At 29.8% G+C, this 27403-nt stretch overlaps 7 protein-coding genes across 9 annotated transcripts; 3 read left to right on the top strand and 4 right to left on the bottom strand.

Annotated features, from left to right (window-relative positions):
- Positions 1-1000: 1000 nt before the first annotated feature.
- Positions 1001-2108, bottom strand: LOC145763931 (creatine kinase, testis isozyme-like). The gene has a single exon (XM_082575492.1). The coding sequence runs from the start codon at positions 2105-2107 to the stop codon at positions 1001-1003; it is 1107 nt and encodes a 368-aa protein (XP_082431618.1). The 5' UTR covers position 2108.
- Positions 2109-2707: 599 nt separating this feature from the next.
- On the top strand, positions 2708-3902 carry LOC145744997 (thioredoxin domain-containing protein 17-like). The gene is made up of 2 exons (XM_082562985.1): positions 2708-2810; positions 3059-3902. The coding sequence occupies exon 2, from the start codon at positions 3125-3127 to the stop codon at positions 3500-3502; it is 378 nt and encodes a 125-aa protein (XP_082419111.1). The 5' UTR covers positions 2708-2810; positions 3059-3124; the 3' UTR covers positions 3503-3902.
- LOC145744290 (sorting nexin-29-like) lies at positions 3740-9267 on the bottom strand. The gene is made up of 18 exons (XM_082562298.1): positions 8761-9267; positions 8452-8622; positions 7954-8079; positions 7750-7820; positions 7457-7633; positions 6773-7349; positions 6544-6665; positions 6251-6320; positions 6120-6187; positions 5859-5976; positions 5627-5755; positions 5471-5553; positions 5295-5368; positions 5092-5220; positions 4834-4977; positions 4601-4741; positions 4385-4524; positions 3740-4187 (listed from the first exon to the last, which is right to left on the bottom strand). The coding sequence occupies exons 1-18, from the start codon at positions 8889-8891 to the stop codon at positions 4112-4114; spliced, it is 2547 nt and encodes an 848-aa protein (XP_082418424.1). The 5' UTR covers positions 8892-9267; the 3' UTR covers positions 3740-4111.
- Positions 9268-9838: 571 nt separating this feature from the next.
- Positions 9839-11501, bottom strand: LOC145744729 (N-lysine methyltransferase KMT5A-A-like). The gene is made up of 5 exons (XM_082562666.1): positions 11102-11501; positions 10894-10984; positions 10701-10804; positions 10476-10622; positions 9839-10235 (listed from the first exon to the last, which is right to left on the bottom strand). Exons 1-5 carry the CDS (start codon positions 11443-11445, stop codon positions 10001-10003), a joined length of 921 nt encoding a protein of 306 aa, XP_082418792.1. The 5' UTR covers positions 11446-11501; the 3' UTR covers positions 9839-10000.
- A 553-nt stretch (positions 11502-12054) lies between these two features.
- On the bottom strand, positions 12055-15762 carry LOC145744525 (2-phosphoxylose phosphatase 1-like). Of its 3 annotated transcripts, none has more exons than XM_082562387.1 (6): positions 15512-15762; positions 15205-15315; positions 14913-15073; positions 14395-14560; positions 13795-13967; positions 12055-13145 (listed from the first exon to the last, which is right to left on the bottom strand). In XM_082562387.1, the coding sequence occupies exons 1-6, from the start codon at positions 15579-15581 to the stop codon at positions 12387-12389; spliced, it is 1440 nt and encodes a 479-aa protein (XP_082418513.1). In that variant the 5' UTR covers positions 15582-15762; the 3' UTR covers positions 12055-12386. The 3 variants fall into 3 exon arrangements, with proteins under 3 accessions (XP_082418513.1, XP_082418522.1, XP_082418531.1); XM_082562396.1 differs by having other exon boundaries at positions 15588-15762; XM_082562405.1 differs by lacking the exon at positions 15512-15762 and having other exon boundaries at positions 14913-15087; positions 15205-15321.
- Positions 15763-16173: 411 nt separating this feature from the next.
- LOC145744446 (uncharacterized) lies at positions 16174-20184 on the top strand. Its single transcript, XM_082562309.1, has 13 exons — positions 16174-16426; positions 16630-16767; positions 16855-16971; positions 17096-17187; positions 17278-17461; positions 17599-17687; positions 17869-17959; positions 18051-18167; positions 18253-18400; positions 18560-18712; positions 18811-18976; positions 19078-19213; positions 19422-20184. The coding sequence occupies exons 1-13, from the start codon at positions 16343-16345 to the stop codon at positions 19626-19628; spliced, it is 1722 nt and encodes a 573-aa protein (XP_082418435.1). The 5' UTR covers positions 16174-16342; the 3' UTR covers positions 19629-20184.
- A 1617-nt stretch (positions 20185-21801) lies between these two features.
- Positions 21802-27403, top strand: LOC145744225 (uncharacterized). The gene is made up of 18 exons (XM_082562294.1): positions 21802-22174; positions 22292-22402; positions 22521-22608; positions 22733-22928; positions 23011-23081; positions 23160-23266; positions 23510-23664; positions 23823-24024; positions 24379-24534; positions 24824-24962; positions 25079-25295; positions 25381-25543; positions 25637-25821; positions 25892-26091; positions 26174-26278; positions 26507-26644; positions 26746-26896; positions 27033-27403. Exons 1-18 carry the CDS (start codon positions 21802-21804, stop codon positions 27126-27128), a joined length of 2853 nt encoding a protein of 950 aa, XP_082418420.1. The 3' UTR covers positions 27129-27403.

Here is a 27403-nt window from a genome sequence, read left to right as displayed (position 1 = left end):
TACCACACTAAAATCAAATGTGTACAAATATGTTTTTATATCTAAAAAGTAATTAAGACTAGAGAAATAGAGAGAACTATGCAAAGAGCAAGAGAGAAAGGTAAAGTACACAGGACAAATACTTGGTCAAAGTCCAATTTCAGTACTTTGGTCTCTCAGCAATATGACTTATTATCTTTAAAACAAACAAGATGCTGACCAATTAGAATAAAAAAATTCTGTTAACTGCAACACTTATATAAAATGTAATAAAGTATGCATCTTGTCATTGCTATACTAAATTATTTTTTGTATGGGTAAAAATCATCTTAATGCTAAATTAATAACTGTTATATACTCTAGTCTTTGTTCCTTGGTATTAGCTTATATTTACAGTCTAATAATACATAGTTCCAGACAATAATTAACTGATCACATTTTAAAAAGTTTGTTAAATATTTACTTAAAAACACTTTTAAAAAAGAAACTGCTAAATTGTAGACTTTTATTAGCCGCCAAGGCAGTTGCAATTTTACTTACAACAGTACAAAGTGAATATTTAATAAAAAATTTTAAAAAAATATTGTAAAATGCTTAAACTGACTTGAGGTACTAACTGAACTGTTAAACCGGAAAGTTGTTTTGCCGGTACTTTACGTTTTTGCTGAATGTGCAAAACATGTTATTACTTCACTTTGTTTACATCTCCGCCATGCATCACTGGTTTCAGCTGATGTTATTATTGCGACACATTTAATTTCTTCTTAGACAAAGAAATTTCAACATAAAAAAAGTTCTTGTAAAACTCGAATAGATTGTATAAAAAATAGTATGCGGCAATGTTGGTATTTAATTTTATTCGTACAAAAACGACAAAAGTATGCGCTATTTTTAAAAATTGCGAAAAAGTGAATTAAATTGACATAAATATAAAGCGTATTCGTTGTTACAATAAAGTTTATAGCTGTTAACAAACTTAGAAAACATTAAAACAATTATTTGCATACATTAAACTTTTTACTTAACGCAGTATTGGCAGAAGATCGTTGACTAATCGATCAATAGTCTGTGTTTTCTGAAGTCGTTTTTCGCATTCCTCCATAAATACCAATCCATTCATAATTAACTGAATAACGTGGGTCTCAGTAAAACCCAGACTGTCGATGTTTGATGCAATCATACAGCCTTCCTTATCTGGCTGTGTTGTCTGTAGTCGCAGCTTACGAACAATTTCTTCAAAATAGTGATTTCGTGCCAATTTGGGAAAATTTAGTTCGATACTTGCTCGCATTCCTATACCAAGGTCTTCTGGGAAAGTTGTTATATAACCGAGATGATCATTAACTGCAAATCGATTTCCTCCTTCTGTGATAGCTGCTTCCAGTAACTGCAACTGGGATTTGACAGCATTGTAAGTCTCCACGATATTTCCTTCCAAAAACGTGGAAAACAATGTAACATGAGAATTGCAGTTTATAGTGACGACCACTTTTTCATCGTCGCTTACCCACAGTCCACGTGCATCAGGAAAGTCTCGACCAACACAAGTGTGCATAGATGACCGATCAATAAACTCAGAAAGCGATTTTCCACATATTTTTATCTCCGAATCATCCAATAATTTTTGAACCAAATGGTATTTGCCCTTTAATTTGCTCAAAGCATCTTTGCAAATTCGTTCGACAATTCTTCGTTCAGAACGGGTGCAAAATGTTGGAAAACAAAACCCTTGAATGTTTCGAACAAGACGAACAGTTGCCGAAAAAACATTTGTTTTATCAAAGTTAACCTGGACCAGTTCACCCTCGTTTATCAGTTCTTGAACGACGTGACTTTGTCCTGGTTTATAACCGTCATGTGCAGCTTCTATGACGTCATCAAAAAACGCTGAAAATACTTCGTAAGTTTGTTCATCTCCAGCCACACAGCCTGATTGTCTATTTCGATCTTCACTTCTAAAGTCATCTATTCCTGTTTGTATAACATGGTCAATTGTAAAACCACTTATAGTTTCTACGCCATGTAGCTTTTCATATACTTCTTCAGTCAGGCAATGAGACATGTGAGAATCTATTCCCTCTAGGTCCGGATAGTTTTCTAACGAGCTAAAACTTGACTGTCCTTCCATTTTTTTAACAATATTTTTAGTTTACCAAAAGCTGTATTGTCTGGTGTAGTGGTGTATGCTTTTAACTCCAATGACATTTCAACAGTGACTTTTATATCTAGGCTTTCTGTTTTATCTCAACTAATCATCTGTTACCACTACATTGACGTGCGAGGTTTTACACTGTGCAGTATGTGACGATAAATAACCACGTTGAAGTGACATCGTCAGTTGTTAAAGGACATATATTACAATAATTAACAAAAAATTAAGATTGAAACAGACAACACAAATAAAACGCCGTGCTCCATTTTTTCTATATAATATAAATATAAAAAGAACATTAAACATTGTATTTTGACATTGGATGTTATAAAACGACGTTATTGAAAAAAATGTATTTTGTTCAAAAACGACTTACCTATTGTTCATGATTATTGCCAAAAGAGGATACATTTTTATTTCGTATGTTTTTTTTAGTCAAGCGTAGCGAACTTCAATGGATTATTAATCCACTATTTATAACACAAACCCGTGTGCAAGTATGTACATGCAGCAAAATATTATCGTTGACTCGGCAGAAAGTAAAAGTAGTGTCCTTATAAATTTATGTAAACAATCCGACATAATTATTTCACCCTTTATGTGTATAAAAGTGTTTTTTCTACTTGGCTGATTAGAACCAAAAGTATGTCAAATTACAAGCAGACAAGTGGGTAAGGAGGTAAGGCAACGCAAATATAACCCAAAGTATTATTGGACCATACTTTTTTAAAGATACATCTACACCCCTAGTTATCCTTTAAAATGTGCTTTAATCAGTAAAAGCCATGTAAGAGTCAAATTTCTTTTTTTTCTATTATACTTCCTTCGCTACCAAAAAGGGACAAGAAAAAGCTTGTAATTAACCATACAAAAGGCCCCTTTTTGCATAGCTATAACATTAATATAGTTTAATTTTTGTGTGTTTAGGTATATGTTAAAATTCTCAAAAATATACTTATTGCAAACAAAAACACTTATCTTCCCAATCGAAAAATGGTTCAAGAATTAAAAGCACAGGGTTATGGGGATTTTATTAAGCAAGTTACTGATGACACTTTGAAAGGAAAAACGATCTTTTGTTTATTTTGTGGAGACAAGGATAGCAATGGAAAAAGTTGGTGTCCAGATTGTGTTGTCAGCGAACCAATCGTTCGAGAAGGTCTAAAATCACTCGACAGTGATGTAGTCTTTATTTACTGCGCAGTGGGTGGAAGGGAATATTGGAAAAACAAAGAAAATGAATTTCGTACTGATAAAAGGTTGAAACTAACTGGTGTGCCCACTTTAATGAAATGGGGTTCACCCAACCAGCGCCTTACTGAGCAAAAAATTCAACCAAATTTGGTCTCTATGCTCTTTAATGAAGACTGAAAAATGATCAAATTTATTTTTACAAGTGCAATTAAACTTAATTTAAATAATTTTCTACTGTTTTTAGATTACAAACCACACTATTGCAACAAATGATTTTTTAATTATAAAATGTATAATGAAACACTTAAAAACTGTAAATTAACACTTAAAAATATTTGAATCTGCAATTATTTGCAATACAAGAAACTTATTATAAAATAATATTTATAAAATAGTACTTTAAAAGAGCTCTTTTGTATATTATCTATGTATTTACTTATGCAATTTTAAACATGGCATTAGTCCAATATCAAATTTAGTGTTAAAACAAATTTTTCCAATGACAATAAAGATTAAATGAAAAATTGTTTTACTTTTTTTAATTGTTTTGTCTTTAAATATATAAAATTACTTTGTACAATAATGAGTGGTTATCAAAAATTAAATTACTTGAACAGCCTAATAAAACTAAACAATTTTTTTAATTAAAAAAATGTAGGTAAAAAATTCTTGAAATAATAAAATAGATTGCACTTTATTAACGAACATAAAAATCAAATATACTGCTTTATATTTATTTATAGAACTAAAATAATCATGGCTTTTTTTGAATTTGCAATTAAATAATCATTTACGACGAGATTTAAGAATGGAAAATTTGCCTTTGCTTGCTGTTGGATCTTCTGTTGTTATCATGGTTTCACTTGAAACATAAAATTTATTAGTTTAATAAATTAAAAACTATGATTAATAACCTAAAGTTTAGTTTTATAGTAAAAAAAACAGAAACTTACCAAAAAGCAACAATAATGGGACAATCATTTTAATACAATTTTATGGAATTAGGCAATAAAAACATATAATATGGTAAGAACTTTTTAACTACAAAGTCTGAATCACCTAAAAAATGGCAGCAAAGTAATAAGTGTTTGTTTGGTCGGCCTTGCAACAATCTTTTCATGATTTTGAACAACACTGTTCATTAACAATCTTAAATAACTTTGAAGTCCTTTCCTGCGTAGTTCCACAAATTTGGTCCCCTGCGATAATTATATTTATTAAAAAATTAAATTTTAAAATTTCAATGCATATGAAAATAATCAGAATTAAACAAACTTTATTTCCAACAGTTTTCTTAGGTGGAAATGCATAAGTGTCAATAATTGGATATTTCTTTCTTATCTGTATGTGTAGTTCATGAAAATGGGAATATCTTCGATAAATATTCCATTCCTCGTCTGAAATCCTAATGTAAACCTAAAAATTGTATATTAAAGACTACATTTTGATTTCAAACAAAAAAAATGTAAATAGGAATTATTTAATTACTACTTTTGAAAAAAATTTACCTGATAAACATGATGGGAATCAGGACCTTTACCCTTTTGATAAACAGACGGCATCCAAATATTAATCAAGGCACGTGAAAATGATTCTACAGTTGTAGAAATATTGTCATTTTCAATTTGAAAAATTCGGTCGTCAGTTGCCATCTAGGAAAAAGAATAAATAAATCAAAGTTAAAAGTTTTTACAGTTACTGATACTAAGCACAAAAAGTTTAGTTTTTTTATAACACAAAATTAAGTTACATAAGTGGTTTCTTACTGGGCCTCGAAGGTCCACTAACTCAGTCCTCATGTTGTGAAGTAAGGAAATTGACGATTGAAGCCTTTTGTGAAGGCGTTCATTAAATTCCATGAGCTCACCATGCATTTCTGCTACTTCAATCAGTTTCTAAATAAAGAACGACTTATATTCAAGTTGCTGCAGTTTAAATGTTACTAATATTACAAGGGCACAATATTTACCTTTTCATAAACCTCTGCTCCTACATCAGTATTTTCCAACAGCTCCTTTGATTGTTGATCATTTGGAACTGCCACTAAGATAAAAAGAAAAAGGGTCATGTTGCTTAACTTTATCAGCAGATTTGCAATAAGCTGTTTTATTAATATAGATGGATCATATAGAGTTAAATATTTACACTCATTTGATTTTCCTTCTTTCTGAAGTGCTTGCACAGCTCCTACATATTTCTTCAGTTGGTTTCTAAGTATATCATTCTCTCTAAGAATATTAACAAGATAATAACTAACTGATTAGAAAAAAAACAACACATGCTTTGCAAAGTTTTTTTTACCGCTGAGCTTGTTGTTTAGCTGAAGTGCTTTCTTCAACTTGCTTCATAATTGTCATCTGCAGTTTTTCAATTTCTAGTCTCAAGCCAGCAGAGTGCTCCATTTCTGTATCCAACAAACCTCTTATTGATCTGTAAAAATAAACAACCAAGTTGATATAAAGTTGAAAGGTATAACAAAAGCAACACACCAATAAGACATTGTCCATTGATAATATGTTTTAGCTTAACTTACTTGTTGGCTTGTTCAACTTCATCCTTGCGTTGCATAACCGCAACTAAAGCTTGTCTCAAGTCTTCAGAATCTAAAAAATTTTTTTTACCTATATCGTTTTTTATATTCGAACAAAAATCTAAGAAGAAGTTAATCAGGTAGTTAAGGTGGTTTTATATGTTCTAAATTATGTTTAAAATTACACAACAACATGTGATAAGTACAAAAAAAATTGTATTTTAAGAATAAAACCACATTGGAATGCGTAAAGTATTAACTTACTATTGTTAGGTTGTTCTGCATCAAAAGACAATTTCTGTCCAGAAGATGTTGGTTCATGTGCTTGGGTGCTAAAAAACAATTACCTTAGTAATGCTTTGAAACAAAACAACTTCAAAATAAATTTTAATTACTTTGCCTTGCGTTCCAAGAATGACGGTAATACCTCTACTTCATTTGTATTAAAATTTTCACTTTTCTCTTCTAAACAATATATATAATTTAACTATTTCAGGAGATCATTTTACTAATATTTTTGGAATTGTTGTAAGTGTTCATTATAAAGTCATATGCAGTAGAGAAATTACATGCTCACAGTGGAAATCGAACTATATATAATATTAAATCACAACTTAATATTTGCAATCCTAATTATTTTGTTATGCCAGCAATAAAAGATCATAATCAAATTTAAACACAAAATTACCTATTGATTGAGAATAGAAATCATCATCATCATGAACAAGGTACAACTCACTTGATGAATTATCTACCCTCAATGGAACAGAATTAGACCGAACTGACCAACCATCCATAACAAGGTCATGGCTATTTAAAATTTTAACATTAATATATTTCAATAAATTTAATGCAATTTGCAATTATAAAAAAAAATTTCTCATTACTACATAAAAATATAAGTTTAACATCTTTACTTGTCATTTTCTTCCTCAGATTTAACTGCTAACAACTGTTGTTTCATTTTTTCAACTTCACCTTTCTTTGGCAAAACTTGATCCAAATTTTGTGTAGCCATTGCACTTTGATAAATTCCATTTTCGTTTTCTTGATCTTTTAATTTTTTATTTTTTGTTGAAGATTTTTCTTTTAAAGGACTTGAAAAAAATGAAGGAATCCCGGGTTTAGGAGAACTTTCGTGACTCAATTCTGAATTCTCTGGATGCAAAGCTACACCTGCTACACTTCTAGTCAACTCAGCATTTACAGCATTTTTAGAGTTTTGATTTTGAAAACCATTTTGAATTGAATCATGGTTTATTTTTTGTGATACTTGTGGTGCTGGTCTTGCAATCTCATACAAATCATCTGAATTTACCGAGGAGACTGAAATATTTGAAGATTTTGAGGAGATACTTCGATTTGTAACGACTTTTCCAGATTCACCCCTGGTTGATGAAGAAGTTACACTGAGGCCATCAAAAGAGGTATCATCTCCACCAAATGTAATTATCTTGGCCTTTTTTTGTTTTCCAGATCTTTTCTTTACTTTTTCTAAAACCAAATTTAAACCCATATAAGAAAATGCTAATATTCCAAATAAATTGGAATATCCAACAAGTTTGCAAAACAATTTAAAATAACATTAATTTGCACATTACCTGCATATTTTGCATCAATATTCTCATTATTTGGTTGTGATATTGTTTTATAAGATATGTTGTTTAAAGTTGGAGTTAGTATATTAGGAATAAAACCGAGTGAGTTGGGCATTGGTTTGGGAGAACCATTCAAGGAAGGGTTGTCAAATCGAATGTTAAAATAGATTGAAGCAAGTCCTAAAGTAAATAAACATTAAATATAGCATACAAAGTAAATAAATATGTTTCATTATAATTTAAATGGCTATTTTTTTAAATCTCATATTGGGTAATATTAGTAAGATTTTATTAACCTGCTGCCATCTGCGGTAAAGTACTTGCCCTTTCCTCATCGAGAAGGAATGCTCCATCTTCATAATAATTCCTACAATTAAATATAATAATCCTTTTTACTTTTTCACATTTAGACAAATTTGATATAGTTTAAAAATGCTTAGGATATTAAGTTAAAAAACAAATTAACATTGTTTTTTATTGCACAGAGACTAAGTACTAACTTTATCATGTCAACATCTCCAATGATCATGTAAAAATATCTTTCAAGTGAATGTTCGTTTAGCGAGGACCTTAACCAAGCACGACCTCGACCAACATCAGTTGTGATATTTACCAATTTTTCAAACCTAATAAATTTAAAAAAAATTAAAATAAGTAATACAATTTGCAAGTTAAGGCTACATTTAAACGAATGGAAATTTAGGATTATTGCTAACAGTTTACATTTTTTTATGTTTTTAAATATTGACACAATAATAAATAACAAAACAGACCCACAGAATTTACTCATTTCACCTACCTGCAAACAGTTAATTATTAATTTCTAGAATGATGCATAAATGTTGACAAAATTAAATAAATAGTCCTATAAAACTTGTTCATATACTTAAAACTACACAAATTTTTTTGATTTACATAAATTTCGAGACAATAAGCTTTTCAAAAAATAAAATTTAACCAATTAAAACTTTAATTTTGCTTTGTTTCAAAGTATTTACCGTTCAATTTCATGCTGTGTCAAATGGTTTCTGATAAAATGCCAAAACACAATTTCTTCTGGAACAGAACCAACAGTAACTTGTTTTAAAGCCAGTAATCCTTTTGATAATGAATTTGTTTTTAAACGATGCTGTAACACAACTTCAATCTGTGTACAAAGGCAGGAAACCCTGAATGGACAAAAAATAACATTATTTAAATGTAAAATAAACTTATTAAGGCATACTGAAAACTCTCTTATTTAGAAAAAATATATATACAGTAATAAAATAAAATTACTTTAAAACACAATAATGTGTATGTATTACCAACTGCTTGATTCTGAAACCAATTGCTGTTTTCCACCCAAATTAGTCTGACAACTTCTTACTGCATCCAGTAATTTCATATGTAATGTTTCACATTCTCCTTTGTTTGTGTCGCTTGTCAACGATGACATTCTAAAATAAATTTATCTGCAAAAAACATTTTTTATAGATTGTATTGTCAAGTTTCAAATTTATTTTTGTTTTATTTGTGGTCCTACCACACCATCCACATGCTTTTCTTATGTTAAACTTCAAAAAAAATAGTTTAAAACGACGGGAGACTATTAACTGATCAAAATGTAATTAGTCTGTTAGTAAAAAAAACATGTAGACAAAACATATATTCTGCAGTTCTGACATTGCGGTTAAATAACAACATACAAAAAACAAAAACCGTCCAAATAAAACTGTTAAACTCTCGCCTATCATTTGGTTTATATTGCTGCCATACAAAACGCAAAGAATTAAAAGACTGACTACAGTGTTTAAATTTAAAATCAATAAGAAATGTTATTGCGCAAAGCTGATTACGTTAACACAGAGTACAACAACGGTAATACCACTCTCTATTTCGCTGCATAGCCAAACGTTGTGGTTGTAATATTTCGGCATAAACAAAGCTCCTGGTCGCCCACGCGCGGTTATCCATAACCGAATGAAAACTAAAACGTTAACAACAGTTATTTCGTATAACTGCAATTGATATTTATAAATCGGGGATGTAACAGTCATAAATTCTTGAAAAACTTAAAATTTTATAATGTTAAAGGTAAATTTTATGAAGTTAATAAGGGATTTATACATTTTGGCATTTTTTATTTAAGGTAAAACAAAAAATTTAAATAAACAAAACAAACTGATTTAGAAATCATAAACATTTTTGTTAAAAAACCTGTAAAAAAACAAAACACATTACTTTAAACAACTGCTGTTTGGACACATATATGTTATATGCACTGGCAGTGAAAATAAATAATAAAAAAGCATTAAATTGTGTTTTTTAAACCATTTAATCATCTTTATAGTTTAGATGGTTGATTTAAAATTTAACCCAAAACTTATAAGATCCTATAGTAGACTTAAAATTAAAGTTGTATATCCTACTTTGTTGTTAACAATGTGTACAAAAAATATAACCACAAAAAACACAACATATTTTCTTACAAAAACAAAATAAAACCTAGTTGTCGTTTGGGACTTTCTAGATATATTAAAAAAACAACAATGTATTTAAACAAAATCAAGATTTAAGCCAAGGGTGAACTTCTAAGGCTGATTTATCTCGATCACCATAATCGTATGTCAGTTCTTCTCCAATAGCAACATCTTGTTTTGCAACGATAATAAGATGAGGTAGTTCTTTTTCAGGATTTTTAATATCTGGTACCCAAACCAACCGTGTGTGACAATTAGGGCTTCTTCTACTGTGGTTTAATAATCTTCCCAGTTTACCAGATTCGGCAGTTGCGTCAATGCTGTTTAAAAATAGAATGTAAATAACTTGTCCTCAAAGGGAATCGTAAATTGAAGACACAAATAAAGTGCATTACATTGCATAACAAACAAAGTGTGTAAATATATTAATCTTTTCAGGCTTTAAAACTGCAAAACTGTATTAAATTTGGTAGTTTTTTTTTGCAATAATTATTAATTTTTTTGCCTTTAGGACAATTACTAAATACTTTCATAAAAAAAAATTAATTTTTGACTTTTACCAATAATTTTGCCCCCTTGCATTAAAATAATACATGTAACATCCAATAGATGAATTAAGTGAATATTCTTGCTCTCGCTGGCGAGCTTCGGGCCAAGTAATTAAATCTCCTGCATATGCAACAACAAATTCACCTCTGGTAAAATTTCTGAAAAAAATACATTTTTTTAACAAGCACTATCAAATATATACCTGATTTTAAAAATAGGTAAAAAATAAAACAAACTTTGTTGATGCAACCCCACGGCCTTTTCCTGTGAATTCTACAATTTCTAAGCCATGCTCACAGTTGGACTGAATTAAATTGACCAGTTCATCAGCCTGTTCTTTCTAAAAGGAATTATTTGAACTTATAACTGTTTTGCAATTCTCAAGATTGAAGAAATTGGCACTTATTAGTTAATTTAATTTATTTTTACCTTTATTAAAGATTTAGTTTTTCTAGAACTTCTTCTAATTGGGTAGAAGTCTGTGAGTTTATGATTTTCAACTGGTTCTGATTTGGGCACCCTTGGAATTCAAAGTTAAATTTAAATTTTATATAATAAAATAAATAATTTAAATAATCTATAACAATGAAAATTGTTTATACAGGCAGCAAGATGAGAATACCAATTTATTTCTTACTTTTTGTTTTTATTGGGCTTTGATTTATTTTTTGAAGCAGTTCTTTTTGATTTAGTTTTTAATTTTGCATTTGGCGAAGTTAATATTTCTGTAGCATTTAGTTCAGTCTTTATAATTGCAGTTTTTTTGCTAGGCATTGGTGACATTTTTAAATATCCAATATCTATAGCCGAGGAAACAGTTTTTTGAGGTGTATTGCAGATTTTTGGCAACGTTGTATCATTAACAATTAAATCTTCTTGACTAGTTTTGGAAGCAGTGTTTAGTTCCTTGTTTGATTTATTTTTTATAGACTTTGCTTTTTTTACTTCATGGTTTTCAACAATTTCCACGTTTTCATTCATAATTAATAGTAAAACTATCCTTTTCAGCTTTTCAATGTTGTTAAGCTTTTAATACAAAATTGAATATGCTAATCTGCTAAGGTAAATTTAAAACATTAATTATACTTTAGTACTTTCATATGTTAATCGTTACAGAATTCTAATGTTTTATTAATCAATGTACTGTAAACACTATGTAGACTGCATTACATAAAAGTGCTTAAACGCTTGTCTGCCTTTATCTAAACGTCTTTCTATTATTTTGTTTAGGCGGCATTAACATTTTACACTTTTGTTTTGAATTCGCGTGTGGAAAGAAAAAAATCCCCGAATTTAAATGCTTGAGATATACGTTACAGCGAAAAAGTTTAACATATTAAAAAATTAAATTTTTAAAATTAAAAATTAAAATTTTTATTTGCTTACTGTTTTGTTTATCCATTAAACTATGTTTTATCCAAAAGTTTCTTTTTAAAGAAATATAAATAAAACTTTAATTTTTTTTTAATTAGTACAAAAATTTTGCACATTTCAAAAACACTACATATTAAGTTCACTTGAAGTGAAACAAAATACAGTATCATTCACAAGATCAATACAAATACTTTACATTAGATTTAAAAAGTGGATACCAAATAGTTCCTACACTGATAAATTTATATGATTTTAAGAGCAAAACATATCAATTAACAAAATGCACTATAACATTGTACTTACATTATTACATTCCTAAGAAAGCAAACATATGTAATTAAAAAAGTGGAATAAAACCCAATTAAAATGGTCAGTAGTGACCATAACCATAAGCATTAAATAATATCATTTAAAAATATATGTTCATTGATTTAAAAAAATAAAACTTATTATAATTTAATTAAAAAATTTAAATGCAAAGCTGAAAATTTATAAAATATACAGTAAAAGCACTTTTAAAAAATTGCATACTCTAGAATACATATAGGTTACAATCGACAGGCACTAATAAAATCTTTTGCAGTCATCTCATTGAAAAAACTGCTGGACAAAAAACTAGTTAAATTATGCAATGTACAGTAATGTGTTTCAGTGCTGTGTAACTTGGATTTAAACTGCCACCTAAGGGCTACGGAATTTGTGCAAAATGGAACACGTTGTGTAATATCATCACCATTAAATAAAAGTTTAAAATAATAATCAAGTTTTGGCGAATGCCATAACTCAAACACCACCCTTGATGCATAGGGTACTTTTTCAAATACCGGTATACCTAGTGCATTAAACAATGGCCCTATAGTGATGTCATGAGTTGAATAAATATGCAAATCAACCGGCAAGTTAGGTTTTAAAGAATACATAGAGCTACGTGATTGAAATATTTTGGCAACTGCTTTAAGAAAAGGAAACATGGCAAGACTTGTGGCTTCGAGGTAATTATAATCTGACACCATTTTTAAGTGATTATCGACAACACTCGACAGCAAGGCTTCTAACACAGATGAATTTAAGCATGTCATAACACCATCCCGATCTGCAATGCATGGTAATTTTCTACGTGGACAGTAATACTCTGAGACCAACCAATCCCAAATTCGACTTGGACTTGCAATGTTATATGTGGGGCCATCTGTGCTACTTACCCCAGCCCCATTTTCGATTTGCAAAATCTTGTATAGATGCTTAACATTTTTCTCTGTCAAATTCCAATTTCGAAAACCAGCACGAAGTGTTCGGATTTGATGCATCTAAATTTTAAAGGATATTGCTAAATTATTTTGTTGATAATTTGGTTTGAATTTAATATGATAAAAAATAAACAAATATTCTATTACTAATCGGTCATAAGTGCAGGGTTTTTTATTCAGAAAATATCAAATTTTGATATAATAAGTGGTGTAGTAGATATAATAAGTGGTGTAGTAGTACCGGCAGAGTAGTACTGGCAGAGTTTGATATAATAAGTGGTGTAGTAGTACCGGCAGAGTAGTACTGGCAGAGTTTGATATAATAAGTGGTGTAGTAGTACCGGCAGAGTGGTGTAGTGGTAAGAACTCTTGCTACACCACACATGAGGTCGTGGGTTCAATCCCCACTGATCTCATGCTGTAGCTCCCTTAAGTAAGGCGCTATAAACGGTATGAACTTCTGCTGAGCCAGCACTTAATCAGCAGCATAATTACCGGGCAATTATAATCTCTATAATATCCCAAACTGCCACAGGCAACTCGAGACTGGGTCGGAGTAACTTATGTTACTCTATGTTTAAGTCGCGCATTCGACTTTCCCACATCGAGGATAAAGATATATACAAAAAAAAAAGTAAACAATTCAAATTTCTAGCCTTATTGATTAAAACAAAAAAATTTAAGTAAAATAGTTTTATTATTTAAGCACCTTTTCACATTGACAGAGATTAACATGATTCCTATCCAAATCACTATCACAAAAATAAATTTCACTTGATGAAGAAATGGTATTGAACTTTGATGAAAAGGAATATAAAAAAGCTAAGAGACTTTGAAATGTGCGAGAAGTTCTACTTGTTGAAACACTGACATTTTGAAGTTCTATAAAGAATTTTTAATTTAAATACTATATATAGTTTAAATAAAAATACACGGGTGAGACAATATTTTCTAGTATCAGTTAAGAATTGTACAAAAAGGCTAGAGACTGTACAAAAAAATTAAAATAATACTAATACTAACTTAACTTTTTTAGCACTTTATAAGGGAAGTAGTTAAACGAAAAACATCCGTTAGATAAACAATTTTACAAAAAAATCATAAAATTAAATTTACCATAAAATTAATCATTTATAAGTAAATTCAAAAGATAGTAAAATTACAAAAGTCCACTATAAAAACTTTAATCACAGGATTATCCTTTTTACAATAAACAACTTTTTTTTCTTATATAAAAGTGAATATATAAGTTCAAATGGAATATATAATGTTTCTTTATTGTTGTGTGTAAGTAAAAAAAAGTAGGAACCTTTGTAAGGTGATATATACTTTTTTCTTAAATATTTTCCCAGTTTAATGACTTGAAGTAGTCCAACCTTTGAAATGGAAATGTTAGAACAAAGATCAGGAAATAATGGAAAATGATTCAAATCTTTGTTAATTCCACTGCGAATCCTTTTTTCATTAACTTTTAACTGCAAAATAAAAAAATTAGATGCCTTTATCTTATATTAATCGAAATGTCTTTTTAAATCTGGGTTTGGTGACCATGCCATAAAATAATTAAAATCTTTATGTAAACATTAATACTTTTGGCATGTTTTAAATCATTAAATTGATTTTGTCATTTTTTCCCGTCGCATTGTTGTAATATTAATTGTATATCGTATTTATTATTTACTTTTATCAATGCGCGAAAAACCAAAATAAAAAAAAAAAAAAAATAGACTATAGTTAAAAAATGTTCAATTTAAAATTTATAACAGTGCATTTTTTTAACTTCCATAAACAAAAATTACAATGAAGTAAAATATTGTAAAAACTTACAAAGATTTTTAGGTTGTTCAGTTGACCATCTTGGGTGGATAGATTACAATTATCCTGAGTTAGTTGTGTGCAAGTAGTTGGTCTGGACATAGCAAGTCTGTCGCCATGGCGAATAAGAATAACAGCCGACACAAGAGTATGATTAAGTTCCAATGGCTCACCTTAAAACAGGTTTCTAGCAAATTTCCATAGAATAATTTCTCTCATTTAAAAATTTAAAAGACGATTTTATAGGATTGTTAGCTGACAAAAAACGAAAGTTAATATTTTATAATTTTACAGTTTATCCTACCTTCAACCCCATCTATAATAGAATCAAGTCGATTGCAGTATGTGTTGACATGTGATAAAATCACGTTTTCTTTTTTGGTATATTTCTGTCCTTCGTACGATATAAAGGAGGCTAAATAAAATGTCAAATTTATTATATATATATAAATAACTATTAAGTTATTAACAGTAAGATAGTAAAATTGTATTCAAAATATATAAAAGTATTATAAAAAAATCCTATCAATTAAAAAAAGTTTATTTTAAAAATAATACAATACTTTTTTAAACATAAATAATTTGCAAGGAAAAATATTTTTATTGCCTACTTATATAACTAGTTACAATTCCAAAAAGGAATATCAATATAGTGCTGAATTTCTTCTGGTAAAACATCATATTTACTTTTCATCATCTTTTGATCAACACTTGCAACAAACGCACGTGAGCGAATTTTTGGTTACTCGTAAATTTACATTATTATTTATTGAACATAGCACACATTACAAAAGGAAAAGATAGGTAAACAACAATACCCTGTTTAAACTTTGTCAACTCGTACACGAGAGTATGCCACAAACAAAACTCAACGGTATGTAATAAGATACGACAAGCTACTACCACAAGAGGGTTTTTAATATAATAACAAAGTGTTTCTTCACACGTATTTCAATTTTTGCCAAGGAAAAACGAGCACTTTGTCAGTAACGAAGCTTAATTTGTTTTAAAAAAGTACGAACAAGGTCGGTTATCAAAGCAAAGGTGATCAAACAATTCAAGGTTTGGGGTGCTTTTTTCAATTACAAAAACGGTTCCTCTTTCGCACAAAAGAAAAACATGTTTTATATGATTAAAAGATATCATCTAACAACAACAATCTTTTATATTCGAAAAAATATAACTATGAAATTTAAGGACATATGTATTCTACCTTTAGTCACGTAGACCAGCATATTTGTTTGGTATACTTCAAGGAGTAGGCCTAGTGAGCTAACGAGTTGCAGCAAACCGAGATTGTTCTAAACAATAACATAAATTACAGGCACAGAATTTAGCCTATTTGGTCTTTGCAATACTTTTAAGATCAAAATTCTTAGTACGACCAAACATTTTTTTAGTACAATTTTGTATAAAAGAATAAGTCTACGTTACAAAAAAAAATGTACCAAAACCCTAATATAAAACAACAGAAACCCACAAATCTTTTGGAAGCATCTTACTTTTGCAAAATAATCAAGAACAAGGTAAATGTTTTAAACTTTTGTAAAAAAATGTATTACAATAGAGTAGGCTATGTCAAATTATGAACCTAAAAAATAAATAAAGACTTATGAGCTTAAAAATAAAGCGGACTCAAATTTGGTTTAGACCCAAGTGAATATCAAAAAATTAAATAAGTAAAATTTTGCCCTATTATTGACATATTGCTATTTAATTATTTTGTTAGAATCTAGGTGTGAATATTACTTTGAAGCCACACCAAAATGTTTCGAGTAAAATTCCGAACAACGTCGTCTTTGTGGTGGATGTTAGCTCCAGTATGTCATCAGCTTCTGGAACAACAACACGACTTAAACGAGTTCAAGTAAATATAATTTACATATTTTTAGTTAATTAGCAATAGTCTAGGTTTTAACATAATTTAATATTAAGCCCTTTTTTTAATTTGCAGACTTTCGCAAAGTCGATGATTAGTCATCTTACAAATCAGGACTACTTTGCTCTGGTGTCTTTTGGCACATTTTCTACAACAGTTCTTCAATCAACTTTGATGAACAATAATGGAAAAGTAATTTATATTAACACTAAAACAATTTTTGAAATACAAAAACTGAAACAATTATTATTATTTATAATATTAATTTAAATGGACCCAAAGGCCTACGGTTCTATCTTAAATTTTTAATTTTAAGAAAATTGCGGAAGTTCAGATTGATAGTTTGAAGACTGCCGGTTGTACAAACTTAAGTAGTGGACTTTTTTCAGCTTTGGATTTAATTGGCTGGTAAGATTTCGTTGATAAAACCAATCTGCAAGGCTTAATATCTTACCATATTTAATGTTACCTACAAAAACTTGTTTTCACAATAAATAGTGCTTCAAGAAACCTTAGAGACTACATTGTGTTATTTACTGACGGAGAAGCAAACGAGGGAATATGGGACGGTAATGCCTTAATTGCACGATACAGAGAAAAAACAAGCGAACTTAAGGGAAGAAATGAGGTTCCATTGTCCGTTATGGCAATAGAGGAATGCCCCTCTGAATTATTAACACAGGTATATTCTGTTTTAAACTTGCATTTTTTTATTGTGACTAAAATAGGATGTTTTTTAATTGGCATGTATTTAACGTGATAGTTAAAAAACTAGGTGACTAAATTGAATTAATTCAACATTGATTTTATATTTAATAGTTGGCTGATAAATTGGGAAGTGACGCGCTTTTCGTCATTAAAGAAAACGAAGATTTTGAAAATGATTTACACATTCCCGTTGAACTCAGGTATTTGTTTAATGAACTAGCGGTATTATGTTTAAACAAGTTTTAAAAAGCCACTTTTTTTTAATTAAGATACAGAATTATATAAAAAGGCACCTTTGTCCCTGGTTGTTACTTCTTTCGTTATCTAATATGTTTCTTAAACAAGAAATTTTAATTATAAATGCAATATTTTACTTCACAGAAAATCCTCTCCACTTGTGGACATTACTTTAAAGATAAGTTGCTTACAAGATGATGTTGTCATTAAAAAAAAGCCACAAAAATTTTTGAAGGTACAATGTTCTTAAGTATGGGCTATGAATACCGATATTGGCCTATTAATTTATACTTGTAACAACTAATATAACAGTTATTTCATTTTAGAATACAGAAGTTGTAGATAGAGATGTAGTTGGTTTGGAATATTTTATGCATCACATACCAAAAGATACCGAGAAAAACTTTTACATTGTATTGGGGCTTCCAAGCAACGTTGAAGAGGTTACTATTTGTGTTAACCAAGATGTCAATATGTTAGTTGTTTGTGTCTCTAGAATGAGTCTAATTTTATATTTTTAAAATATAGCAAGATGAATTCGAGGTTCTTAAAATTCAAAGGTCATTCATGAACGATAAAAATCAGCACGAAGAAGTAACTGATTTTGTTGAGATCAATTTAAAAACAATCAAAGAAATCATAGAAACCTCAAATAAAAACGTCACAAATGCGACACGTAATTAAATAAACTATTTTGTGAGTTAGGTTGTACAAAAACAAACTCAAACAAACATTTTATGGTAAAGTATTTTGCCAAGTATGCAGTTTTGTTTGCAAAACGTACTTTGTAAAAAACATATTATATTGTCATAACATCATGTTACAAATAATACAGGTGAACTTGTGTCAACAACGTGTGCCTATTCGATGGTCGACAGCGAAGTCAGGAACGATTTGCCTGATGCCAAAAGGGCTTATATTAAAGTGACCCAAGAAGAATGTAGATCTCTGACCATCGATGCCTTACAGGAAGCAAAAATCTCTGAGAGTCTGTTGAAATTTTAAAACTTTATTTTAAAGTATATTAATTTATTTTTGCTTGGAAGTATAAATTACCAAATCACCAAACTTGTTCTCTTTTAAAAGATTCGTCGGTGATTGACGAAACCATACACCAGATTGATGAAAGTAGAATTTTAGTTGTGCTTTTTACTGGTACAGGCAACCTCGACGACTTAGAAACTTTCAAAAAGAAAATCGAGTATTTTCTTTACTCCCTTTCGGAATGCAGGACAAAAGTCAATAATACTGAGTATGTTGATTATATTTGTATATACAACAAAGTTCACTTAACAACTCGTTAGTTAATATTTTAATATGTGCTGATTTATTTTTAAAAAATTATTATTTTAGAACTATAGCGACCACCCAATATAACGCTATTCTGTCCTCTGTTGAAACCGAACTGCCAACAGCACCGAGTATTTTTGGTCCTGATTTTGTTCAGCCATCTATACCTACAAGTTTGAAAAAATCTTTGGATTACATAGTAAGTTAAACTAAAATCAACATCATCTGCAATTTTTGTTTTTGTTTTAAATTATCAATTTATGAAAATGAAAAAAATAATTAAGTAAAATTAATATCCCACAAAGTGTTTTTTATAACATGTACATTATATCATTTATTACTTTTTTTAACAATTGTTTATAAGTTTTTATAAACAATTGTTGATGCTTCACAAAAATTTATTATAGAAAAGCATTACGTGCATTAAAAAGAAGATAGATTCGCAAGAAAACGAAATCGAAACATGTAAGAATGAATTAGAAAAAATGAACGAAGGTGAAGATTGCAATATCTTGAATGGAAAAAGATTTAGGTTGGCACAAAGAATTGCAGAATTAAACATCTCCATTAAAGCCGAAAATAAGAAAATTGAAATCAAAGAGAACCAGTTTTAAACAAAAACAAACTACATAAAGTTATTTCTTGTATTTATTGTATATAAACACTCTATTCAAATTTACTTAAAAACATTAATTAACTTCTCCAACATTTTACAGTGAATTATTTTAATGTTAAAAGATTTTAAAAACAACTAAGATGTTATGTCCATTATCGATTTATTAAATTTTTGAAATGATTTATTAGCGGGAGGTCACTTTTAGTGAGCTTTGGCGATTCATGCTGAATCATTCGGCTTGATCCCAGATGCGGGAGATTTTTCACTCCCCATCGTCATTTATGACGCATTTGTTGTTCTGTTTATCGATAATGCTTTGTATTTTCTTTATTGTTTGTATGCGCTTTCTCCTATTTTATTTCGCTTTAAATAACTGACAATATAGCTTTTTGGTCAGTTCGCTGGACGTAAAAACTCATAAATAAGTAAGGTTTAACATATAATTAGACTCTCGCTTTTATACTTAATTTGTTGATTATATACTTTGTAGTTTGTGTTTCATGTCTTATTTTTGTGTCGCATTTATTTCGCATTTCCTGTAGTTTTAATTCTAATTAAAAGCCGCTTGTACAGATTACATTTGGTAGATTGAATTCTTGGGCAGGTTTTGGTAATAAGTTAGCGAGTTTAATTTAACACGACTATTTTGTGTATTTTAATTAAGTGTGGCCTTCTTATCTATGCTCATTTTTACAGCGTACTTTATTGGGGTTTATTAATTGTTTAAGCCATAGTAGGAGTGTATTAGATCCTAAATAAGATGTTAAGTTTTTTTTGCTACGCTTAAAGTTTAAATATTATTATTTTTGTGGTGTCCAAAGTCCCACTCTAAGTATTAACCTTTAAACCCAACCATTGATAAATCTAAAGACGTATATGCATGTTAGTTAAATTAGTAATATAATTTATTAATTTGTAAATAATGAATGGCGCGTGTGAAATAGTCATCGAACATAGTAGCTTTTTTTAGAAATAGTTTCCAGACTGCATTTGCATTTAAATTGTAGAAAAAGTTTTGTGATAATTAAATTGTGTGAAATAAATGAAAAAAATTGTAGCAAAGTTTTGTGAAATTACTATGCAATGTCATAAAATTTTAAAATTATCGTTTTTAACAACAATTTATGCTAAAAAATACCTTGAATTTTAATTATTACTATTTGGTTTATAAGTCGCTAAATTAAAATACGCATTAATATGGTGATACATAAACTTAACCACATAATATTACCAAACTTCAAAAGTTTTAATATACATTACAACTTATAGCAACTATAATTAATTTTTAAAAGGTTTATATTTTATAATGTTTGAGTTAAAAACACTTCGAGTTAAAAGGTAATAACTGAAAACTTTTAAAAATAATTTCGAAAATTTTTGCACGCAAATCGTGATTTTTAACAGCTCCTGTTTTACGTACAAAAGTTTGACCAAAATACGTATCTTGTAAACTTACATTAATAAATGCGTTTAAAAATAAAACATGAAGTGACGTATTTCGACAAATAAACACGCAATGTCACGCATTGTGACGTCAGAATAACTTGTCGAGTAAATTTCCTTTTTAGAATTAATATTAATGATGTACACATAAGCGGATATAGTAGATTTGGCCTAAACGTATGTTTTTCGAAAAACGAAATATGTAATTCATATTTTTTGTGTCTAGTTTCTTATAAAACTGTTCTAAATTAAAGTTAGCGAAAGGCCCTGACAAATTATTTTAATGATTAATTATGTTTTTAAAAAAATTCCGAAAAACCACATGCATGTATGTAGATAGTTAGGCCTATTTACTATGTTAGAAAAAAAATATTCACCATAAAAAAGTAGAACATGTTATGTTTTAAAGTAAGCAAAACCTCTTTTTTATTCTTGAAAAATGGGAATTAACTTAAAGTAGAAGTTAAGATGTTTTTTGTTTAGTTATATTTAATAAGTCAAAGGAAAAAAACTAAAATTAGAAAGTTAATTAAAGTTTTAGGTCTGCTGTTACAAAAGTATAAGTTAGCTAATTAAACGCGTGATATTAGGCATCTCCAGAAAACAAAAATAAATAGAAAAAATGGAATTAATTAAAAAATAGATAGTTTAACATTTAAATATCATAACACATTTATTTAATATATAAATGAAATACTAAACAATTATTTTTAAAGATTTGGTTATAAATGATGTCTGCATCAAATTTAATATGGATTTTGTATGGACTATGTTTATCAATTCAAGCTCAAAATTTAACCAATTTACAACCAAATTTACAATCTCCACCACCACCAAATATTCCGCCATTAGGATCGGCACCACCGGTATCAACAACAACCAATTATATTGTTTTACCACCACTACTGACCACAACCAATATTGTACCACCGCCAATAGCTACATCTAGAAATGGACCAAATAGGGTTATTCAAACCTCTTCACCAGTAAATGGTGAAATACCAGCACAACCAACACAACAACCACCACCAAGAAGACCGTCTAGACCTAGACCATCTAGAAGACCACCAACCAGACAACCAAGACCATGTCACCCTGGTCGTAAGTCAGTTACAATAATATTAGCAAATTGCATTTTAAAATATAAAATTTAAAATGTAACTACTTTTACAAGTTTTGACAAAGTCCTTAAAAACATTTTGTATATAATTAATTTAGCCGATTTGCCTTCTGTGAAGATCGTGAACTTAAAACATGAAACAATTGCTGATGTTAATGAAGAATCTCAAATTAGCATTTTGAGTAATATAACATGGGAAGTCGATAATGGTATGTGACCACAATCATGGATATTTTTCGTAGAACATGACAAGTTAAAAATAAAACTGGATTTTTTATTCTTGTTGTTGTCGTGTTATTAAGCATGTTTTTCAATTTTGTTCTTAAGATTTTGAAATTGACGGATTTATTATTCACTTTTTTGACAACGCAGCTTCTAAAATTCCAATACTTCCCATAAATGTTTGTAACATTGGGTAAGTCTTTGCATAACAAAAAATATGACAATAGATCCTTTTTTAAAGTATAACGGTTTGCATTTTGTTAAAACAACCTTTCATCGGTAGAAAAAAAATTTAGCAATTTTTATTTTCAATTAAGTCAAAGTAATTATTGGGCTACCACAACTTCATCGTCTTCATGCTTAAATGACTCCTGTATTTCGACCTTAATTAACGAAAATATGACGTCATGCGTTTGCACTTCTGATTGCGGGGGACTGACGTCACGATTACGTAATTGTGTAGGAGTTGACAATTACTACGTCACGAGTCTGAATTTTATGTCAATACAACCGGTAAAAATGATTCAATTTATGTGTAATCTTTTTTTAAGGTTTCATTCGTAACAGTTTGGCTTAAACCTCGTTTTCCATTTAGAACGTTCGTTCGTTGCTGTTTGAAACTGAATTCCACACAACTTACACCCTTGAAATTCGTGCTTATTACAGGTATGAGAAATACAGATCAAAAACTTCAATAAAAAATTCTTTTAAATTTTGTAAAATAACATAAACGTGTTTTTGCAGACAATTTCCCTTTGAGAGATCATTTCTTACCGTTCTGGAATCGGATTGTCCAAATTCACTCATAGAAAGTGGTGTGAATTGGACGTCCGCATCTCAAATATGCTGCGGTAAGAAATACTTGGATTTTTTTTTCATAGCATTTTACAAATTGCAAAATGCATTCTGTCATTTTTAATTTTTTAGTATGCAGAGTTTAAGTCATTTTGGCGTCTTACTATAACCATTGCCATAACTTTAAAAGCTTTAATAAATATATCATTTTTGTTGTACTAAACAACGTTTAAATTTATACTTTGAAAAAAATTTAAACAAAAGCACAGTCCTTTAAATTTTAAATTTTATATTTTAAGATACAAATATTCCGCATTTACAAGCAAGAAATTTCACGGTTGGCGAACCTATGATAAATCACGCAAGCGACTCTATGTCGATAACTGTAACCTGGTTACCTGCCGCAGTAGATGACGACTATAATTACACTTTAAGTTTAGGATTAGAGCAACAGGTACAAAAGCTATATTTTAATCATAATGAATACAATTTCAACATTCTTGTTGTGAATTTTTATGGTTTACCTATTGGAAAATAAAGGCGTAAAAATCAAAATCGAAAATTTATTTTGTCTTTACGAACATCCTGAAAAATTTTGTCGGGTATTTTTAGCGCGTCGAGCGACTTCCTTACAGCAGTGCAGACAACGTTACATCATGCCTTGCTTTTGAATATTATTACACATCGACCTTAGACAATTTAAGGCCCGGTAAGGAATACTACGTCACTATAAGACCAACTGGATTGGACAGAACTAGTTCAACATTGTGTGAGCGTGGCCGTTGCAATGTCAATCGCATGTTTAACATTCAAGGTAATTATGAAGTTTAACTGTGAAGTATATTGGGGCATGATTAACCTTAACCTTGTTCCAGTTTTACACCATGTGTTTTTGAATCTGCGTCATCGATTAACAATATATAAAGCTTATTTAAATTTAGATATTGGTAACAACTAGATATAGATTTTGACCTTTTAGGATAATGTTGCTTAGTAACCATAGCCAATTTAACATTAGTGCTATGATTTAATTTCAAATTAAAAAAAAAAATAATATTTAAAAATTTTAAAGCCAAAACCAAATGCACGCAACTAAAATTTTACAATTTTCCTAAAGGAAGGAATGTCGTTAAAACAAATCATATTTTCTATTTAACGAACAATTTAGATATCGATACATGCGACGAAAGATTTGGTTATTGTGATGTTAACGCAAATTGCACAGCTAGTGACGTCACTGGCCGTACCACGTTGAATGCAACATGTAGTTGTCAAATTGGTTACGAAGGAAATGGAATAAATACAACTATTCAAGGAAAATTTAGTAAGCTCAAAAAAATAATTTAAATTACCAATTAGTAAAATTACTTTATTAGTACAAAAAAATTCATTAAACATTAAAATATAATTGTTTTTTGTGACTTAAAGCAAGTCATAATATTTCTTAACGGTCTTGTATGCAAATTTATAATGTCGCCGTTCGCTGACAAATATCTATAAAAGGCAACAGACGTGTTTAAATTTTTAAGCGGCACCCACTACTCATTAAGTAATTGTTCGGATTTACATTTTACATTTTAAAATTAGAACTTCAATAACCGAATATTATTTAGATCAATTTGCATCTGGCTGCAGTGATGCCAATTATTGTTTTTCCTCGGATATTTGCTCGGTTGGAGCACTTTGTGTTGACAACCCTGCACCTGAGTTGGGTGCTACTTGTATGTGTGCTGACTCTTACTTAGGCGATGGGTAAGCCCTTTATGTATGGTGTTTTATAAGATAAATTCCTGGTTATAATTAACATAGACACTAGGATGTGTTCACATAATATGATCTTAATAATAAATTTATTCCCTTTTTAATAGAATGATTGACGGATCGGGTTGCGAACACGTATCAGTTTTAGCCCTTAAAATTGCGATTCCTCTGGTTGTATTTGCATTGTTAGTGTTTGCATTCGTTGCCTACAAAATTAAACGTAAACGTGATTTTAAACGCGACCTCCCGTGGACACATTTCGTCAGCAACGACCGGCTTTCTTACACTATATTAAATTCCGGGACAGCAATGGAAGGCAAAGGGGTAAGCATAAAAAGTAAAATAACATCATAGCTTTTAAATATATAATCTCACAAAGATAATGTTTTAACAAGAATTAATTTTTAAGGATTTTTGGAAACCAACCTTCGGTGACAAATGGGAGTTGGAAAGATCAAAAGTGAGGTTAGATGACGTCATTGGGCGTGGGAATTACGGTGTTGTATATCAAGGGTGGTATGATAATGAGTTGTTTGCTCAAGAAGTGCCAGTAGCAGTAAAAACGGTCAAAGGTAAAAAAAACTGTATAAATATTAAGCATACAGAAATTTTGAACTCTATTAGAGCTCGGATACATAAAACTAAATTAAAAAAAAACTTTGTAGAAGGAATAAATGAAGAAGAAACTTTAAAGGATTTTATTTATGAGATTGGTTTTATGTTAAATGTTGGAGACCATCAAAACGTTCTTGGTGTGATTGGTTGTTGTACCACACAAAAACCAGTCTTGCTGGTCACTGAGTTTCTGAAATATGGTGATCTTCTTCACTTTTTATGGGACGCAAGAGAGGTAAGAGTTATTTAATTATTTTATATTTTCTTGTTTTGTTATGTTTTACAAGTTGTTTATTTTTATTTAGTCATCGAAATGCTTAAACGACCCAGCTTATCACGTGACCGAAAAGTCGTTGTGTCAAATGGCTCGACAGGTGGCGCGTGGAATGGAATATTTGACAAAAACTCGAATAATTCACGGTGACTTGGCAGCCAGAAATATTCTGGTAGGGGAAAATCTAATTTGTAAAATCTCCGACTTCGGGCTCGCCAACGACGTATATAGGTTTGCATAACATAATTATATTAATTGTAACATTAAACTAAATGCAATTTGAGCCAATTTTTAAAACGCATTTTTTTCTCAGATACGGTATACTTCAAGGACAATCTGAACGTGTAGTTCCCTTCAAGTGGATAAGTCCCGAAAGAATGATGGGAGGAAAAGTTCCGATAACCAGCAAGAGTGACGTGTAAGTGTTGTTAAACTCTTTGTGTTTGTTCTTCATTTTATAAGGTATTGTTTTTTAGTAATTAACCAGCGTTATTTGTCGGGGCCAATGTTGTTTATATACTTACAGCAACATAGATTTTCTTTTATTGTTTTAAATTGCGGCCATTAGCGCTTTACATCCTGTCGTCAAAGAACTATTGCTTTTGTTATAATACAGTCTTGTTAAATATTTATTATGACGTCATAGTTGGTCGTTCGGAAATTTAATGTACGAGATGGTGACGTTGGGTTGCATGCCACATCCGGGAGTTTCAGCTGAGGATTTGTTGGAAAAATTGAAAGGAGGATATCGAATGGGACGTCCGAGCACGTGCTCAGTTCAATTGTGAGTTGTTTTTGTATAAATAGAAGAACACAAAAATAAATTTAAAAAAAATATGAAAAAATTAAAAAAGTTTAAAAAATAATTTCAGCTATTTATATTAGGTTCGCAATTATGACCAAATGCTGGAAGTGGAGCGCCCACTCGCGGCCAACATTTACCGATCTTGTCGGCAGTTTGGGAGTTGCGATCGACAACCAAAAAGACGATAACTATGTAAATTTAGCGGATAATATTGAGAATTTGAATCTTACGGTGCGTGTACAAAAACAAAGCAAAAATTAACTTTTATTTTGATTTCTAATTTAATTAACAACGATTTATTTGATTTTGTAATTTTACCAATTTAAAAAAAAATTTATAATTTTTTTTAAATTTATAAAACCTGTAGGATTACGAAAATGAGATTAAGAAGCCGCCCAGCCCCGGAATAATTTCTAACTCGGACGAAGTTGCACAACTAATCAACGGAACAATCCCAGTTTAAATCGACCATAACAAGATGACTTAAACATCCACTGCAAAACCAATTTTTATACCACAATATCTTTACTAAACTGACGTTTTTGTTTACGTTTTGTATGTTTCCACTGTTAAAAAAAATCTCTTAACAAGTATTAATTGACCTTATTACGCCGAGCAAAAGAGTTCTCCTATTTTGTTTTATAATTTTTTATAAAAATTTATGAATGTATAGTTAATAATGTGTTTGTTAAAAAACATATCGCTTTTTCGTTTTTATACAAAAGTTGTAATAAAAGA

Source organism: Corella eumyota, chromosome 1, assembly GCF_963082875.1.
Source record: "Corella eumyota chromosome 1, kaCorEumy4.1, whole genome shotgun sequence".
Taxonomy (NCBI): domain Eukaryota; kingdom Metazoa; phylum Chordata; class Ascidiacea; order Phlebobranchia; family Corellidae; genus Corella; species Corella eumyota.
This window is presented reverse-complemented; position numbering and strand designations above follow the sequence as displayed.

What these genes read in the sequence shown, in the direction of transcription:
- LOC145763931 (XM_082575492.1), bottom strand. Translation starts at nt 2,107, where the DNA reads ATGGAAGGACAGTCAAGTTTTAGCTCGTTAGAAAACTATCCGGACCTA.
- LOC145744997 (XM_082562985.1), top strand. Translation starts at nt 3,125, where the DNA reads ATGGTTCAAGAATTAAAAGCACAGGGTTATGGGGATTTTATTAAGCAA.
- LOC145744290 (XM_082562298.1), bottom strand. Translation starts at nt 8,891, where the DNA reads ATGTCATCGTTGACAAGCGACACAAACAAAGGAGAATGTGAAACATTA. An exon ending in TTCTTGGAACGCAAGGCAAA is followed by an intron (nt 6,188 to 6,250) that starts GTAATTAAAATT and finishes ATTGTTTTTTAG; the next exon opens with CACCCAAGCACATGAACCAA. An exon ending in TGCAGAACAACCTAACAATA is followed by an intron (nt 5,977 to 6,119) that starts GTAAGTTAATAC and finishes ACTTCTTCTTAG; the next exon opens with ATTTTTGTTCGAATATAAAA.
- LOC145744729 (XM_082562666.1), bottom strand. Translation starts at nt 11,445, where the DNA reads ATGAATGAAAACGTGGAAATTGTTGAAAACCATGAAGTAAAAAAAGCA. An exon ending in AAGCCCAATAAAAACAAAAA is followed by an intron (nt 10,985 to 11,101) that starts GTAAGAAATAAA and finishes TTGAATTCCAAG; the next exon opens with GGTGCCCAAATCAGAACCAG. An exon ending in GCAAGGGGGCAAAATTATTG is followed by an intron (nt 10,236 to 10,475) that starts GTAAAAGTCAAA and finishes ATTTTTAAACAG; the next exon opens with CATTGACGCAACTGCCGAAT.
- LOC145744525 (XM_082562387.1), bottom strand. Translation starts at nt 15,581, where the DNA reads ATGATGTTTTACCAGAAGAAATTCAGCACTATATTGATATTCCTTTTT. An exon ending in AATTGTAACTAGTTATATAA is followed by an intron (nt 15,316 to 15,511) that starts GTAGGCAATAAA and finishes CATTTTATTTAG; the next exon opens with CCTCCTTTATATCGTACGAA. An exon ending in GTATATATCACCTTACAAAG is followed by an intron (nt 13,968 to 14,394) that starts GTTCCTACTTTT and finishes AATTCTTTATAG; the next exon opens with AACTTCAAAATGTCAGTGTT.
- LOC145744446 (XM_082562309.1), top strand. Translation starts at nt 16,343, where the DNA reads ATGTACCAAAACCCTAATATAAAACAACAGAAACCCACAAATCTTTTG. An exon ending in TTCCAAGCAACGTTGAAGAG is followed by an intron (nt 18,168 to 18,252) that starts GTTACTATTTGT and finishes TTTAAAATATAG; the next exon opens with CAAGATGAATTCGAGGTTCT. An exon ending in AAACGTCACAAATGCGACAC is followed by an intron (nt 18,401 to 18,559) that starts GTAATTAAATAA and finishes CAAATAATACAG; the next exon opens with GTGAACTTGTGTCAACAACG.
- LOC145744225 (XM_082562294.1), top strand. Translation starts at nt 21,802, where the DNA reads ATGATGTCTGCATCAAATTTAATATGGATTTTGTATGGACTATGTTTA. An exon ending in AACATGGGAAGTCGATAATG is followed by an intron (nt 22,403 to 22,520) that starts GTATGTGACCAC and finishes TTTGTTCTTAAG; the next exon opens with ATTTTGAAATTGACGGATTT. An exon ending in AGCAGTAAAAACGGTCAAAG is followed by an intron (nt 25,544 to 25,636) that starts GTAAAAAAAACT and finishes AAAACTTTGTAG; the next exon opens with AAGGAATAAATGAAGAAGAA.